This window comes from Oscarella lobularis, chromosome 10, assembly GCF_947507565.1.
Source record: "Oscarella lobularis chromosome 10, ooOscLobu1.1, whole genome shotgun sequence".
NCBI classification, from domain to species: Eukaryota; Metazoa; Porifera; class Homoscleromorpha; order Homosclerophorida; family Oscarellidae; genus Oscarella; species Oscarella lobularis.
Genome location: NC_089184.1, coordinates 1,638,432 through 1,653,282, shown reverse-complemented (window position 1 = coordinate 1,653,282; position 14,851 = coordinate 1,638,432). Strand labels below are relative to the sequence as shown.

Sequence of the window (14,851 nt, the reverse complement as noted above, 5' to 3'; positions counted from 1 at the left end):
AGTAAAATTAAAAGAACGGAAATTTGGTTGTTATTCGACGAACCATATACGATTGCGCGCGAGGTGCGAACGACAGTGCCCAGTGGACTTTCAACTTGTACTTCGTATGTGCCGGCATCGTCCGGTTGTACGTCGTCGATTCTCAACGATCCGTCTGAAAGTACCGTTACTCCATTCGACGTCTCGCCCGGCTTTACGCTGTCGCCTGACGGCAAAATCCAGATGACGTTAGGAGATGGGGTACCAGTCGACGGCGCCTTGATGACGACCGGTTGACCCACGACCATATCCACATCGTCACCGATCGTGTATTCTAACGTTCCCTCAGGAAGTGGACGTCTCGGCTCCATCGGCTCTCCAGGTAAAATACCAGGCGCCACTGCAAACAAAAAAAGCAATGATGATAATAAATAGAAATATTGTTTAGCTGACTGTCTGCAATGACTCTGATTGGTTGCCGCTCTCTGCGTCCGTCTGTCGTTGATGCTACTCCTACATAATTTCCTGCGTCATTTTCGTTGAAATTCATTATGCGGAGAGTTCCATTTGGAAAAGCGGTGAAACGATCGCCCGTCGTAATTTCCTTCCCGTCTTTTTCCCACGATACGGACACTTGATCATCGACGTTGCTATCGATATACAAGGTCTGCCCGGGTCGTACGTTCACGTCTGGACGACCTAAGTCGGTTTGGACGTAATCGTCCGTCGAAACGAAGTTTGTTCCAGGATTAATCAGAGGAGAATCATCTGAAAAGATACAGTATTTAGCGGAAGAAATCAGTAACTGATGCACCGACCTAGAACGTTGAGAATAACGTAGTCGGAAACAGTGCCGACATCCGTTGAAGCGGAGAACGTGTATCGGCCTGGCATCAGTTCGCCGGTAAGCGAGAGTCGGCTACGAGTCGACATTCCTTCTGTCGTACTGGTAATGGATACTGTATCGCCCTGCTCAATTAATTCGCCGTCCTTTAGCCAGTTCAACGTCAGCTGGGCTGCTTTTACTACGGAACCGTCCATCGTAACAGTCGCGTCGCGACGCACTGATATTTGTCCATTTTCGGGAACAGTTTGAGTTTCGCCGTTGACGGTGACGGAATCACGAGGCGACAATGTCAATTGTGGAGCAGCTTAATTAAAAAAACGTGAATGGCTCAGAAAATGAATATCGTGCGCTGACTTACCAAAAACCTTCAGGTCTGTCGTTGCACTGTCGGTACCGGCTTCGTTGCTCATAGAAACTTCGTAACTTCCAGCGTCAGTAGTTTGAACGCTTTTGATGACGAGACTGCCGTCGTCGGTCACTAGAAGCCTCCCATCTTGCTGACCTGGCTGAAGTGATTTTCCCGATGGCGTTTTCCACGTGACGACTGGAGCGGGTTGTCCGAATCCGCCATCGATTAAAGTAACAGTCCGTCCAACAAAGGCGGAAGCCGTTGGCTCGCCGATGCTGTACGTGACGTCGCCGTCAAACGGAAGACCGTCCGTTCCAGAAACCGGATTCTTGCGATCAAGTGTAGGCGACGCTAAAAAAGAAAGCAATAATATTTTTCATAACTCTGTGGGATTATAATATTCCTGCTCTTTCTTACCAGCTAATCGCGCCACTATGGATTTTCTGTCTTGACCGTTTCGATTGGATGCCACAAAAGTATACGTTCCGACGTCGTCTTCATTGAAATCGTCCACTGTTAGTGTTAAGAGCGTACTGACAACTTCGCCGTCTTTCAGCCATTCGAATGTCGGGTTTGGACTACCACCTGCGGCGCCTCTCACTCGCAGTCTTCTTCCATTCGGCACAAATACTCTGGAGCGACCAATAGACGTAGTCACACCTGTGCCATCCGTTTCAATTGCTGCATTGTCGTTGCTCATCACAAACGGTCGCGTATCATCTAAACCGTCAATATAGTCTATAGCCAAAACGTTAAAAATCATTCGTACCCGACACGGTAAAATCAAATGATAGTCCGGAGGAACCGGCTGCGTTGTTGCCTCGAAAAGTATATCTGCCCGAATTTTGCATTGCCAAATTGGAAAGACGAAGTGTCGCCGTGTCGACTCCGTTTGTCACAGACCGCTCAACCAAAGCGGAATCGACGCTCGCGCCGTCGAATGTAACAGCAATGCCATTGCCTCGCAATCCTGACATAGAAACTTCGACTACCAAAGAGGATCCCACGGAAGCGGTGAGACGTCCATCAGACGAGGGAAAGACGTCAGTGCCGTCCAAAGAGTAGGTAGCTGATGTTACTTCAGCGGGTTCTGAAAGAATACAGTATAGCCAACGCGTTACAGATGCGATAGGTACTGACTCACCAACAACTGAGAGCGGAGTCGATAGACTGTCAGAGCCACCCATTCCGTTGACGCGCACACTATAAGTGCCCGAATCGGAGGTCGTAGTTCTCGAGATTGTTAAGCCGCCGTTGTTTCCGACTCTGTAGCGACCCCGCATCTGACCTGATCGAATCGTCTCGCCGGAGGGCAACTCCCACACTATTCTCAGATTTTCCCTATTGTCGCCGTCGACTTCAGTTGTCAACGTTACGCTCCTGCCGGCAACAACTTCCGCCATTTGTCCGGCAAAATATGTTTTGTCGGTGTCTGCAAGGGGCCTCTCTACAAACGCCGCATCCGGACGGCGAATTCCAGGCTTTCCAACGACGGTGACATCGATTGTCTCTTCGTCGCTTCCGGCAGAGTTCGAAGCGCGGAAAACGTACGCACCGCCGTCCGCCTTGCCGACGTTGGAAACCGTCAGCCTGCCATTCCATTGGGTGACGCGACTCGAGTTGACGATGACGACGTCGTTTCGCAACCAATCGACGGCAAGAGGCGTTCCTCCCGTCGCAGTTCCAATCAGTTCCAGGCGCTGTCCTTGACCCACTCTCACGCGACGACGACCGGCACGTGCTCTCACTCGTTCAGCCGAACGGTCAACGGCATAATTCTTTATCACTTTAGGTCCATCTAAAAACATTTCTTTGATAACATAGCGTATATTATATTAAAAGATCTTACCAACAATGACGACAGATACGGAGCTACTATCTCTGTTGCCTTCGCTCGTGGCTGAGCATTGGTATTCACCGGCGTCACGCGAGGTTACGTCGGTGACGGTTAGTTGCTGAGCGTTATCGCCGACTGACACGACACCGGAACTCACCACTGAGCCGTCCTTGAGAAATTGGACAAGCGGTGCTGGCGATCCGCTCGCTTCGCAACGCATTCGAAACGAGTCGCCTGGTGAGACCGAGAGCACGTCGTCTGAGCTCGGTAACGTAGCGACAAACATTGATCCCGGAGACGCACGACGAACGCTCACGCCATCACGAAGAGGAACAACAAGAGTAGGACCTAAATATAGAAATCGTTGTTATTGAATTCGGGTAATGGTTTGATTCGGTCAAAAACTTACGAAGAACGCGAACGGTAGTGACGACTTTGTCTCCGTTGCCCTTGCCATTCGCAGATACGGTGTACCGTCCGGCATCGGAAGGCAAAACATTTCGCACTCGCAACGTACCATCGTTAGACACGCTAAATCGATCGAACGTCTCGCCTCTCCTCATGTATCGACCCGAAGGCAATTGCCAGCGAAGGCGCGCTCGCGGACGACCAACGGCGCCGGAATCGGCTTCTATGGTGAATGTGCGGCCGACGTTGATGTCCACCGGCTGTCCAGCTGTCACCGTCACGTCTCCTGTTGGTCGTTGACGAGGACCTCGTTTTCGTCTTCTTCTAATTTTCGGCGATCCTACGAAATGATGAGCTCACAGAAAAATTTTCTCGCGCTATCATCCAACTCACTCGTAATAACAACTTCTATCGTTTCTTCGTCGAATCCCGCCGAATTTTCAGCCTGAATCTCAAAAATGCCAGCGTCGCGATTCGCCACTTTCGTGATCGTCAGGCTTCCGTCATCGCCAATAATAAAATGATTGTTCGTACGAAGAGGCTTGCCGTCGCGTAGCCAAGTGATCGTCGGCGTCGGATTTCCCGTCGCCGAGCTTGCTATGGTCAAGCGTTGGCCTCGAGTAACGAAAACTCGTCGACGACCGATCACGGTTCGTACGCCTAGCGCGTCTTCCGTCGGCTCGGCCGTCGGTTGACGTTCAATCCGCGGCGATCCGCTCTCGACCACTTCGAATTCGATAAACGAACTCGCCGTTCCTGCTTCGTTTTCCGCTACGATCGCGTAGACGCCGTTGTCGTCCTCTCGCACGTTCGTAATCGTCAACTGGTACTTATTGCCGACCTTGGCGACGGAGAAACGGCCGCCCGACGTGATTCCGACGCCGTCTTTGGTGAAGCCGATTCCAGCGAGACTCGATCCCGTAAAACTGCCTGCCATGGTGACAGTTGAACCGACGTCGGCGAGAAAGAATCCGGTCGACGTCGGACGAACGCGACGTCCGTCCACAGCTAAATTGTTCCCAATTGCATTTCTTACTCGAGGAGGAACTACACAAAAAGATTTGATAGGTACCTTTTGAAACATTCTAGAAGATCTTACCGACTACTCTGACATCTGATCTCGCTTGAATCGATTCGCGTGCGTTTGTTGCCGTCAGCACGTACGTGCCAGCGTTCTTTGGATTCGCCTGTCGAATGACCAAAGTGCCGTCGCTCAGTACGCTCACCCGACGACTGCTTTTTCCCGGCGACAACAGTCGACCCGACGGCAATCTCCATCGCAACGACGGCGCTGGGGTGCCGTATACGACGGCAGAAATTTGCAAGGTGCGACCACGCAGAATCTCGGCCGTCTGCCCGACTTGGTACGACAAATCGACGTTCGGAAGAGGACGTTGTGTGGTGACACTAGCCGCTTCGGCAAAAGCGAGACGAGTTGGAGCGACAATGGCAATCGAACGTTGCACGGACCCGACTGCGTTGGAAACCGTCACCGTGTAAGTATTATTTCTAGCGTCGCCGTCTTGTATATCATTTATCTGCAACGTGCCGTCGGCAGCATTGATCTGAAATCTTCCGCCACTCGTAATTTGTTGGCCGTTTCGCTCCCATTCGTAATTGAACGGTCCGTTACGGCTCGACGGAACGCGAAGCGCCACATTTTGACCATTATTGACGGAGACGCTCGGTTGGCCCATGTAGGCGGTCACATCGTTAGCCTGCGTAACGGCGTCTCCACCTCGCCAAAGCACCAGCGGTTGGCCTTCATTCGCTAAAAAAGTACAACGTTAGAACTTCAAGCGATAAAAGTCTATTAGCCCAATACATGATGTCAGAGCACTTTTACATACACACGTGCAGTAGAAATGTGATATGTAATTGCGCTCAGGTGAATCTAAGGATCCCACTCTCCCCACTACTTACGTTCGACTGTCAAGCTGATCTCCGTTGTTTCGGCGCCGCCCGGACTCTCAGCAATAAATGCGTATGCGCCCGAATCGCCAACTTCAACGTTTTGCACAGTAAGACGCAGCGTTCCCGATGGCGTCGTCTCAACAATGTACCGACCGCCTGTCGTAACAACTTGCCCGTCCTTGAGAAAGCGTCCAACTGGCTGCGGAGTGCCGCCCGCTCCGCCTTCCATGCTCAACGTTAATCCCGCTCCGACGACGGCAACGCCGCTGTCGTCGACGGCGACCGGAACGCCAGCAACTGCGATGGAATCGCGAAGACTTTGCGTGATAACGGGAGCGCCGTAAACGGCGACCGTCGTCGTTCTCGTCGCTTCTCCTATCACGTTGGCGGCACGCAATTGATACGCGCCGGAGTCGGTGCTTCGCACGCGGACAATTCTCAGCGCTCCGTTTTCCGTCACGCTGAAGCGACCGCTGCTTTCACCCGGCCGAAGCGTATTCCCATTCGAAAGCGACCATTCGACACTGGATTGAGGTGTACCAGATACAGGAGCGTTGATGAGCAGCGTTCGTCCTGCGGATATTTCCGCCAATTGTCCGGCATCGTATGTCAAGTCGCTATTCGGTAAAGGTCGCACAGGATCTTGATCAGCTACCGTCTTTATTCTGGGAATGGCTACAACGACGTAGAACTTGGATTAAACGCATTAGCTCATACGATCATTTCACCTCCTAATCTAATCTGAACTTCTTGCGTATCCGTTGCCATATTCTGCGTTGCTGTAACGGCGTAGGTTCCTTCGTCTTCTTCTCTCACTTCTTGAATTTGCAAACTGCCGTCCGAAGCGACTTGAATGCGCTCGTCCTGCGCCAACGGTTCGCCGTCTTTCATCCAACTGACCGTTCCTACTGCCGAAAACGGAATAGAAAGTGTCTGTCCTCTTGCGACGTAGATCAGCGGTTCGACGACACTCGCCGTCACCGAATCAGGCGTTCGTGTGACCGGAATGTCAGCCCGTCGATTGATCATCGCAGAACCAGATCCTGGAGAGAAAATTTCAAGACAGTAAGAAAATGCAGTACTAGACATACCAATAACTCTTATGACAACGCCGGCACTGACGGAATTGATGTCATTCGAAGCAAAAGCGGAAAACGTTCCAGCATCAGTTTCATTGACGGACGACACTGTTAGTCGACTGCCGTCCGGAGTGACGCTGATTGTCGCCCGATCTTCCCGTCCCAGCAAAGCGTCTCCGTCGTCGAAAGCCCATTGCACGTCCTCGTTGGAAATTCCATCAAAACCGGCGTTGATTGATAACTCAGAGCCACTTCGAATTACAAATTCTCCGTCGGAATCGGCTCTAGCACGCACGCCGTCAACGAAAACGCCGTCTTCCGGTGCTTGACTCACAGCAATAGTTGCTACAAAGCAAAACAGGTAAGATCACAGCCCCATAGCGATCCGTGCCTATAGTCTAGGTCAAAAATGGGCGTTCCCGTCAACTACTTTTATGCGCGAGTGGCGTTCCATGCGCATGAACCGCAAGCGTCGCTCGCGCGCAACGAGTTGAAGACACTTGCCTGTCAAAAGTGGGCGTTCCCGCCGCTACTTTTATGTGCGAGTGGCGTTTCATGCGCCTGAACAGCAAGCGCCGCTCGCGCGCAACGAGTTGCAGACACTTGTAGGTCAAAAATAGGCGTTCCCGTCAACATTACATTTATGCACGAGTGGCGTTCCGTGCGCCTGAACCGCAAGTGCCGCTCGCGCGCAACGAGTTGAAGGCACTGGTCAAATATTTGGCTCGCTCTCAGGGGCCCCTTAACAACTCTGCATTTCTGACATTTGAGAAGGTCTTGGGCGGCTCTATACTTGCCCTGACACTAGTGAATTATACTTTAATTAACAGGCCCTGACTTTTCCTAACTGTTACCAGGGTACCTAATATCTCAAATATTTGACTCGCTCTCAGGGGCCCCTTTTGCCTTAACAGCTGTGCATTTCGAATATTGGAGAAGGTCCTCAATTTGCCCTGACACTAGTGTATTATAAATACTTTAACATGTCCTAACTTTTCCTAACTGGTTACCAATATCAAATATTTGACTTGCTTTAATTAAGGGCCCCCCTTTTGCCTTAACATCTGTGCATTCTGATAGATGAGTAGGTCTTGGGTGCCTCTACTTGCCCTGAAACTAGGGTAATTTAAAGATGCTTACCTCCAACTCGTACAGGCGTATCGACGAAATCTTGCCCAGCTCTGTTGCTCACAACCACGCGGTACGATCCGTCGTCTTCCAGCTGAGCGTCGCTGATCTGAAGCGCGCCGCCGTCCAAAACGCGAACGCGACCGTCTGTCTCTCCGACGCCGATTCTTCGTCCTCCGGGAAGAAACCAATATACAATTGGCGCTGGATTGCCGTCGAATTTAATCGGAATCGTCAGCGTTCGTCCACGACGGATCCACGCCGTTTGACCAGCCTCGTATTGGAGATCTTCGTCCGGCAAAGGAAAGACGACGACGGCCGGCCCACTGCTTTCGAGTGACGGTTCCTCTGAAAAAATACAGCATTTGTGGAAAATAAGAGTCTCGTGCGTGCCTTAAAATTCGACTATATATTATTTACCGGCTGGTCGCAATGTAATTTCCTCGGTATCCTCCCCTCTTGAATTCACCGCCATACACGTGTACGTCTCTGCACGTGTCACGCCTTCCACTTCGAGAATGCCGTCGGGAAGAGACTTCTGTCGTCCCGTCGCCGATACTGTTTTATCATCAAAGAGCCACGATATCGTCGCAGCTGGCTTTCCAGTTGCCGTACACCTGACGCGAACCGTAGCTCCCGGCGCGGCGTAAACAATCGATCGTCCAATCGTCGTTTCGTGCAAATTTGCCGTGATTGTGTCAGCCAGCGGTACTTGACGATTAATGACCGGATTTCCCTCCTCGGACAAAACGATTTCAACTGCATCTTCGATGTCGCCGGATCGAGCGAGATACGATCCGGAATTCGTCTCTGCACTAGGATTCGAGAGCGTCAGACGACTCGTCGTCTTCTCGCCGACGGTCAGCGTTTCAATTGAAATCTCGCCACTCTCGACGATCGGTTGTCCGTTGAAAAACCAGTCGACTCGCGGCGACGGAAAACCGTAAAACGTCGACTCAATATAGAAACTCTGGCCAATGGGCAACGTCACCGACGAAGACACGCGAGACGGCGCCACTCGAACGCCGCCCGAGAAGACCGACTCGAGCGCAGGACGTCCGCGACGAAGAGGAGCTAAAACGATCATCGATCATACAGATATATACCTAAAGAGCGATCTCTAGATGCTTACCCACAACTCGAAGTGTCGACGACCGTCTTGCTCGTCCTGCCACGTTTGCCGCTCTGACTCTGTATCGACCTCGATCGCTCACTTGAACGTTTCGTATCAGAAGCGTGCCGTTTTCAAAAACCTGAAATCGATTGAACGATTGACCCGTTTGCAGCGTCCGACCCGACGCCAAACGCCAGCGAACTCTTGGTGCTGGAAGTCCGCGAGTCGTTGCTATGATGCGAAGCGAGCCGCCTTGAGAGACTTCTGCGTCGTCGCCGGCGGCGATGAAAACATCAGGTGGCGACGACGGCGGAATAACGACCAATTCGAAAACAGGCTTTTCTAAATACACACGATTACCCAAGACTGTATCGTCGTCTAATGCAAACTTAATGTACCTGGTAATATGACGTTGATTGACTCGCTGTCTGACCCAGCACTGTTTGTCGCCGTCAACGTGTACGTTCCTGCTTCGCGACGAGCAAAGTTTCTGATTTCCAATGTTCCGTCGGCTGTCATCAGAATACGATTGCTACTTTGCACTGCTGTTCCATCTCTTTCCCACGTGTACGACGGCGTCGGAGTGCCGCGCGCCGAGCCACGCAATCGCAGCGTCTGTCCGGGAGAGACGAGAATCTCCGAACGAGATACATCGGCAGAAACCGAATTGCCGTCAATAGTCGGAGGTCGAAGCGGCTGTCTCGTAAAAACAGGAGCATTCGTCGCTAGAGCAAATTTAATACGTAAATAAATAAGTAGGATCCCTAGTTGTATTTCGTACCTGCTACTCGGATTGCTCCCGCTAATGTTACAGTGCCGGCGCTGTTTCCGCCGCTGAGAGAGTACAGGCCCGAGTCGGACGTCGCCGCGTTATTGATCACGAGACGACTGCCGCCGTTACCGAGATATTGAATCAGGAATCGACCGCCCGTCAGTATGGGAGATCCGTCTTTTTGCCACGAAAGCGACGACGCAGTCGCACCGGCGATTGCGCCTTCCAACGTCAACTGACTGCCCGCATTCATCTGCACGAAATCCGTTTGGCCTCCTCGCGATGCGAACACTCGGCGACCGTTCACTCTCACGCCATTCAAAAGCTCGGAATACACCTCTGGCTTACCTTTGTAAAAAAACAGAACGCGTTTGTTCGGCGCAAAAAGAGCCCATCAGGTGAACTTACTGATAGTCCGAATGCGTGATCGTGCTCGCGCCAAGCCGGCGTTGTTGCTTGCAATTGCCGTATACGTGCCGGCGTCACCGCGCTGAAGCCCTCTGACGACCAAACTATTGTTGGCGAGCACGGACGCTCGTCCGCTGCTTTCGCCCGCGCTAAGTCGATCTCCTGACGGCAATTTCCAAGCGATGGCTGGAGTGGGAAGACCGTCGGTTTCAACATCAATCGTCATCTGGCGTCCGAGAAGAACATCCGCGTCCCATCCGGCATAGAGATTAACGTCGCCATCGGGAACGGGCGCACCGGAGTCGCTAGGGGCACGAGGAACAATCGTCGGTCGTCCTAAAGAAAGATAAACGCCATTCTTGTGAAGAAACAGAGCGGTTTTCTGTACGAACTCGCTTGAACGACTTCGATCGTTTCCGAATCGCTCGATACGCTGTTCTGGACCTCTGCCCTGAACGTGCCCACGTCGCGATTGGCGAACGGTCGCAAGGTCAATACGCTTGCGCCCGAGATGGTAATACGATTGTTATTTCGCAGTCGCTGCCCGTTGCGATACCAAGTCACGCTCGGCTGCGGATCGCCGACGGTGACCGCCTCGATAGTGAGTTCTCGACCGCGCGGAATAACAATTCGTTTCTGGCCCATGAATCCGGTGACGCCGCGTGTCGTCTCGGTGGGAAGCGAATCAGCCGGCTTGCGGATGATTCTAGCGGCCCCAGCAGCTAAGAACAAAATCAATAAATCGCACATAGCGCTTCTGAGCTATTTATTGGTCTTCAAAGGTATCAGGAGGAATCTATCTACCATCGCTTTCCTTCTTTCTATAGTCCCACGGTTTTATTAGGGTTCTCGTCGCCCTATACTCTCGTTTGGGATTCCTTTTACTATTTGGGCCCGTTTCTAAGCGTTATTACGTTGAACGGTGATATTCACGTCTGACGATGCCATGCCGGCGCCGTTTTCTCCGTTGGCGCTATACACGCCGCTTTCTGACGCCACAGGCCGTCGTAGGTGCAATCGGCTGACCGCCTTGTTCGCGCGGTTTCGTATGCGTATTGCCAGTCGACCGCCCGCCGTCAGCGAAACGTCGTCGCGACGCCACGAGAACGTCGGTGACGGGTCTCCCGTGAACGACGCGTCGATGGAGAAGGAGTCGCCAGCGCCGATGACGAGAGAACCGTCGTCGGTTGGACGAACGCGCTTTCTTCGCACGCGAATGCCGTCGCGAGCCGACAATTTGACAACTGGCATAACTAAAACCAATATTTGTATGAGAAATTTTGAAAGCAATTGCCTAAGTTACGTGTAGCTACCTAGTACGTCCTACATCTACAATGACTTGGTTAGCTACCTACGTCTTTCTACTTATTAACGATAGTGTCAAAGTATTATAAATAGTGAGCGAAAAACTTAAAATAAGTTGTAGAAAGAAGCTCAAGGTCAGACTACGCTGTAAAATTCCCCACAATCACGTTAGTAACGAAATATACAGCGTCTAATATCTTAGGCCATTCAATGCTGACATTAAATGCACTGCGAATTCTAAATCTTACCTGTCAAAGCAACGGTCAGTTGAGATGAGTTCTCCGCAGTTCCGAATCCATTGTCAGCAAAGCACGTATACGTGCCCGCGTCGGCGGTCTCAACGCTATTCCAAACAAGACTTCCGTCGTCATTCACCTTCGTCACATAAAAGAGGCAACGTATTAAATACTCTATAGCACGCTGCCGTCTGAATAGATTCACCTGCTCCGTTAAAGCCGTTCGCATTCCGTTTCGAGAACGGTACCAAGTGACAGTCGGACTTGGTCTGCCGTTCGCCTTACAGTTCACGACGACTCGATCACCTGCTTCTACGTCAACATTCTGTCCGACGCTCAGCGTCCAAGTGCTGGCCGGATTTTCCACGGGTGCCGCAGGATCGACGACGAACTGGGGCGCTATCTTTGGCTCTACAAAACAACGTCAATATTTGCTCAGAAAATTTAAAATCTCTCGCACCTGGTTCGGCGAGCTCGACCGACGATCTCTTCTGCCCGACGTCGTTTGAAGCGACGCAAGTGTAAGTGCCTTGGTCGCCCACTTCAACGCTCGCAATTGTCAGTCGACCCGAAGCAGAGTCGACAGTGAGACGATCGCCCGTTACGACTGGAGAACCGTTCGCGAGCCAAGAGATTGTTGGCAATGGATCACCGGTGGCGGCACAGTCAATGGAAATAGAATCTCCGATAAGAGACGGCACGGACGAGCCGGGATCGACCGGTCCAATCGGATTGCCGTTGACACTCACGCCGTCGCTGGGCAAAGTAGTGAATGAAGGAGCAGCTATATAGGAAATCAAAATTGTCTTTTATTTTAGGCGTCTGTGACGCTTGTTTCTTACTTTTGACACTGACTGCGGAATTTCTCGTCGTCGTCCCAGCAAAACTCGACGCTGTACACGAATAAGATTCTTCGTCGCTTTCAGCAACTCGACGAATTACGAGTGTGCCGTCATCACTGACGCTTATTCTTCCGCTATCGGCGGACTGACCCGGCTGCAATCGGAGACCAGATGGCGACTGCCACGTCACTTCCGGCAAGGGAGTTCCCAGGACGACACAGAGTAAGGACAACGTTCGGTTCGATACGATCGTAACGTCGCTGCCAACAGTAAACGTCTGGTCGGTATCCGTCAGTGGACGAGCTGCCTCGCTCGGTTGAGGATTGATAATCGACGGAGCAACTGGACACAAAAGAGCAATTAAATAGTATACTTTGAATTTTAGGTTGATTCATAACAAAGTGACCAACCTGCTTCTCGGACGTCTATACTCTCTTCGTCAGCACCGTTACTGTTTGATGCGGTGCACGTATAGAGACCGGCATCGCCTGTTTCAAAGGACCCAATCAGTAGAGTCCCATCTGAAACACGAATGCGTCCAGTGCTGCCTATTGCCGCGCCCTCTCGGAACCAGGCGATCGTCGCATCTGCAGCGTCTGCAGAGCACGCCACCTCAACGCTTTCTGAAGGAGTCGTAGTGAGGATCACGTTTCCACATCCAACAGACGTCACCACGTCTCCGCCGCCTCTCATTAAGTCCCCACAAGTTCGGTCAATGCGAGGAGCATCTACAAGAAAGAAACACAGATTAGAAAGCATACAACTGATCCAAAAAATTATTTAGGAATTTCAAGAATAGCCAAACATTGAATTTTGAATACCTGAAACTTCAACGGTAACTGTCGATCCGTCCGAACTGCCCTGATTCGTCGCGACACAGCTATACGACCCGGCATCTTCTGCCGTGGCGCCGGACACCGTCAGTTCGCTGAAGTAGGTATCGTCGACCTGTCGCGTTCGAATCGTGTACCGATCTTCCGCCCCCGTGACAATAACGCCGTCTCTCGACCACGTAAACGTCGGTTGAGATTGCCCCGTAGCGTCACAGGAAATGGTGAACGTTTGACCCGGTTGAGCGCCGAAGCTTCCGTCCGATGCTAGTGGAACTTCCACGTCGTCTACGCTCGTCGTAAGCGTGTCCACTTCAACAACGTCTAAAACATTCCTCGTTTTGCTAAGTGTAGTTTCAATCGTCTACAAACTAATTACCAATAACGTTTAGTGGAGTCGTCGCGGAATCCATTCGATTCACTGTTGGCGAAATTTGAAATGTGACCAATACGCCATAGTCGCCCGAATCGCTCGATTGAGCGTTGCGAATTACTAACGTGCCATTTTCAAGTACCGTCGTTTGTTCGAAGGATTCGCCTGGAGCCAACTTTTGCCCGCCGGGAAGCGTCCACTCCACGGCGGTGTCGAATGTACGATCAAATACGGGTGCGATCGTCGCACGACGACCTGAGACGATTTCCGCGACGCTGCCCGGTAAAAACGTGCGATCAGTGTCTGGAACCGGTCGAAGCGGATCGCCCGGAGCGGGACGCTGCATAGAAACCCACGCTGGAACGAAAAAAAATAAATTCTGACATTTACGGTGAAGGTTCACAAACACAAACCTGGTCGCAAAGTGATGGACGCGGTGTCTGTTCCAAGAGAATTCGTTGCCGTGCACGTGTACGTTCCGGCTTTGGACGAATCGAAAGAGCGAATGAGGCCGGCATCTGGAGCTTCCGAGACGACGCCGAACGGATTCGTCCACGAGATGTCAGGCGCCGGCGATCCGGACGCGGTGCACTGGAGCGACACGTCGAGTCCGACAGGAATTTCCGCTTCGCCGGCGCCGACACGAAGACCGAGCGTGCCACCGATGGGATAGAGAAGATTCGTTTCGTCGTACGATCGATCTATGATGGGAGAATTGCTCGGACGAATTCGCAACGTCTTCCCCGCAGACGACGCGCCACCAGGCGACGTCGCGATCACGGCGTAGTCTCCTGCGTCGGTCGGCTGAAGATTGGTGATTGTGAGACGAGGCGACGATGGCGATGTGCCGATTTGGATTCTGTTGTTGGGAGAAAGTCGCTCGCCGTCTTTCGTCCAGTAGATGTCCTCCACGGCGTCGGGGTTAGAGACAGTAGCTTGGAACGTAACTGCTTGTCCTACGTACCGTCGAACGGCGCCCGGGTAGTCGTTCGGTATAACGGAAAGAGGCGAAAGAGCAGGAGACTCTAAAGTAAAATGAAATGAAAGAACGGTAATTCGACTTTTTTTCAACGAACCATATGCGGTTGCGCGCGAGGTGCGAACGACAGTGCCCAGTGGACTTTCAACTTGTACTTCGTATGTGCCGGCATCGTCCGGTTGTACGTCGTCGATTCTCAACGATCCGTCTGAAAGCGCCGTTACTCCATTCGACGTCTCGCCCGGCTTTACACTGTTGCCTGACGGCAAAATCCAGATGAGGCTAGGAGATGGGGTACCGGTCGACGGCGTCTTGATGACGACCGGCTGGCCCACGACCATATCCACGTCGTCACCGATCGTGTATTCTAAAGTTCCCTCCGGAAGAGGACGTTTCGGCTCCATTGGTTCTCCAGGTAAAATACCAGGCGCCACTGCAAAAAAACAATGAT

At 51.9% G+C, this 14,851-nt stretch overlaps 1 protein-coding gene across 1 annotated transcript in view; it reads right to left on the bottom strand.

Moving 5' to 3' along the window:
• The window catches only part of LOC136192350 (titin-like), a 51,509-nt gene that overhangs the window by 24,814 nt on the left and 11,844 nt on the right, over window positions 1–14,851 (bottom strand). The window contains exons 25-55 of the mRNA XM_065980894.1: window positions 14,498–14,833; window positions 13,835–14,446; window positions 13,428–13,778; window positions 13,040–13,372; window positions 12,629–12,946; window positions 12,219–12,560; window positions 11,837–12,160; window positions 11,582–11,787; window positions 11,389–11,515; window positions 10,750–11,088; window positions 10,228–10,557; window positions 9,836–10,171; window positions 9,437–9,775; window positions 9,054–9,380; window positions 8,674–8,997; window positions 7,962–8,615; window positions 7,554–7,889; window positions 6,426–6,758; window positions 6,063–6,377; window positions 5,344–6,009; window positions 4,520–5,191; window positions 3,814–4,467; window positions 3,422–3,760; window positions 3,025–3,360; window positions 2,320–2,973; window positions 1,945–2,265; window positions 1,593–1,895; window positions 1,185–1,526; window positions 798–1,130; window positions 433–747; window positions 44–379 (exon numbers count right to left, since the gene is read on the bottom strand). Coding sequence (XP_065836966.1) covers window positions 44–379; window positions 433–747; window positions 798–1,130; window positions 1,185–1,526; window positions 1,593–1,895; window positions 1,945–2,265; window positions 2,320–2,973; window positions 3,025–3,360; window positions 3,422–3,760; window positions 3,814–4,467; window positions 4,520–5,191; window positions 5,344–6,009; window positions 6,063–6,377; window positions 6,426–6,758; window positions 7,554–7,889; window positions 7,962–8,615; window positions 8,674–8,997; window positions 9,054–9,380; window positions 9,437–9,775; window positions 9,836–10,171; window positions 10,228–10,557; window positions 10,750–11,088; window positions 11,389–11,515; window positions 11,582–11,787; window positions 11,837–12,160; window positions 12,219–12,560; window positions 12,629–12,946; window positions 13,040–13,372; window positions 13,428–13,778; window positions 13,835–14,446; window positions 14,498–14,833 — 11,853 coding nt within the window. The remainder of the gene's footprint in view (window positions 1–43; window positions 380–432; window positions 748–797; window positions 1,131–1,184; window positions 1,527–1,592; window positions 1,896–1,944; window positions 2,266–2,319; window positions 2,974–3,024; window positions 3,361–3,421; window positions 3,761–3,813; window positions 4,468–4,519; window positions 5,192–5,343; window positions 6,010–6,062; window positions 6,378–6,425; window positions 6,759–7,553; window positions 7,890–7,961; window positions 8,616–8,673; window positions 8,998–9,053; window positions 9,381–9,436; window positions 9,776–9,835; window positions 10,172–10,227; window positions 10,558–10,749; window positions 11,089–11,388; window positions 11,516–11,581; window positions 11,788–11,836; window positions 12,161–12,218; window positions 12,561–12,628; window positions 12,947–13,039; window positions 13,373–13,427; window positions 13,779–13,834; window positions 14,447–14,497; window positions 14,834–14,851) is intronic.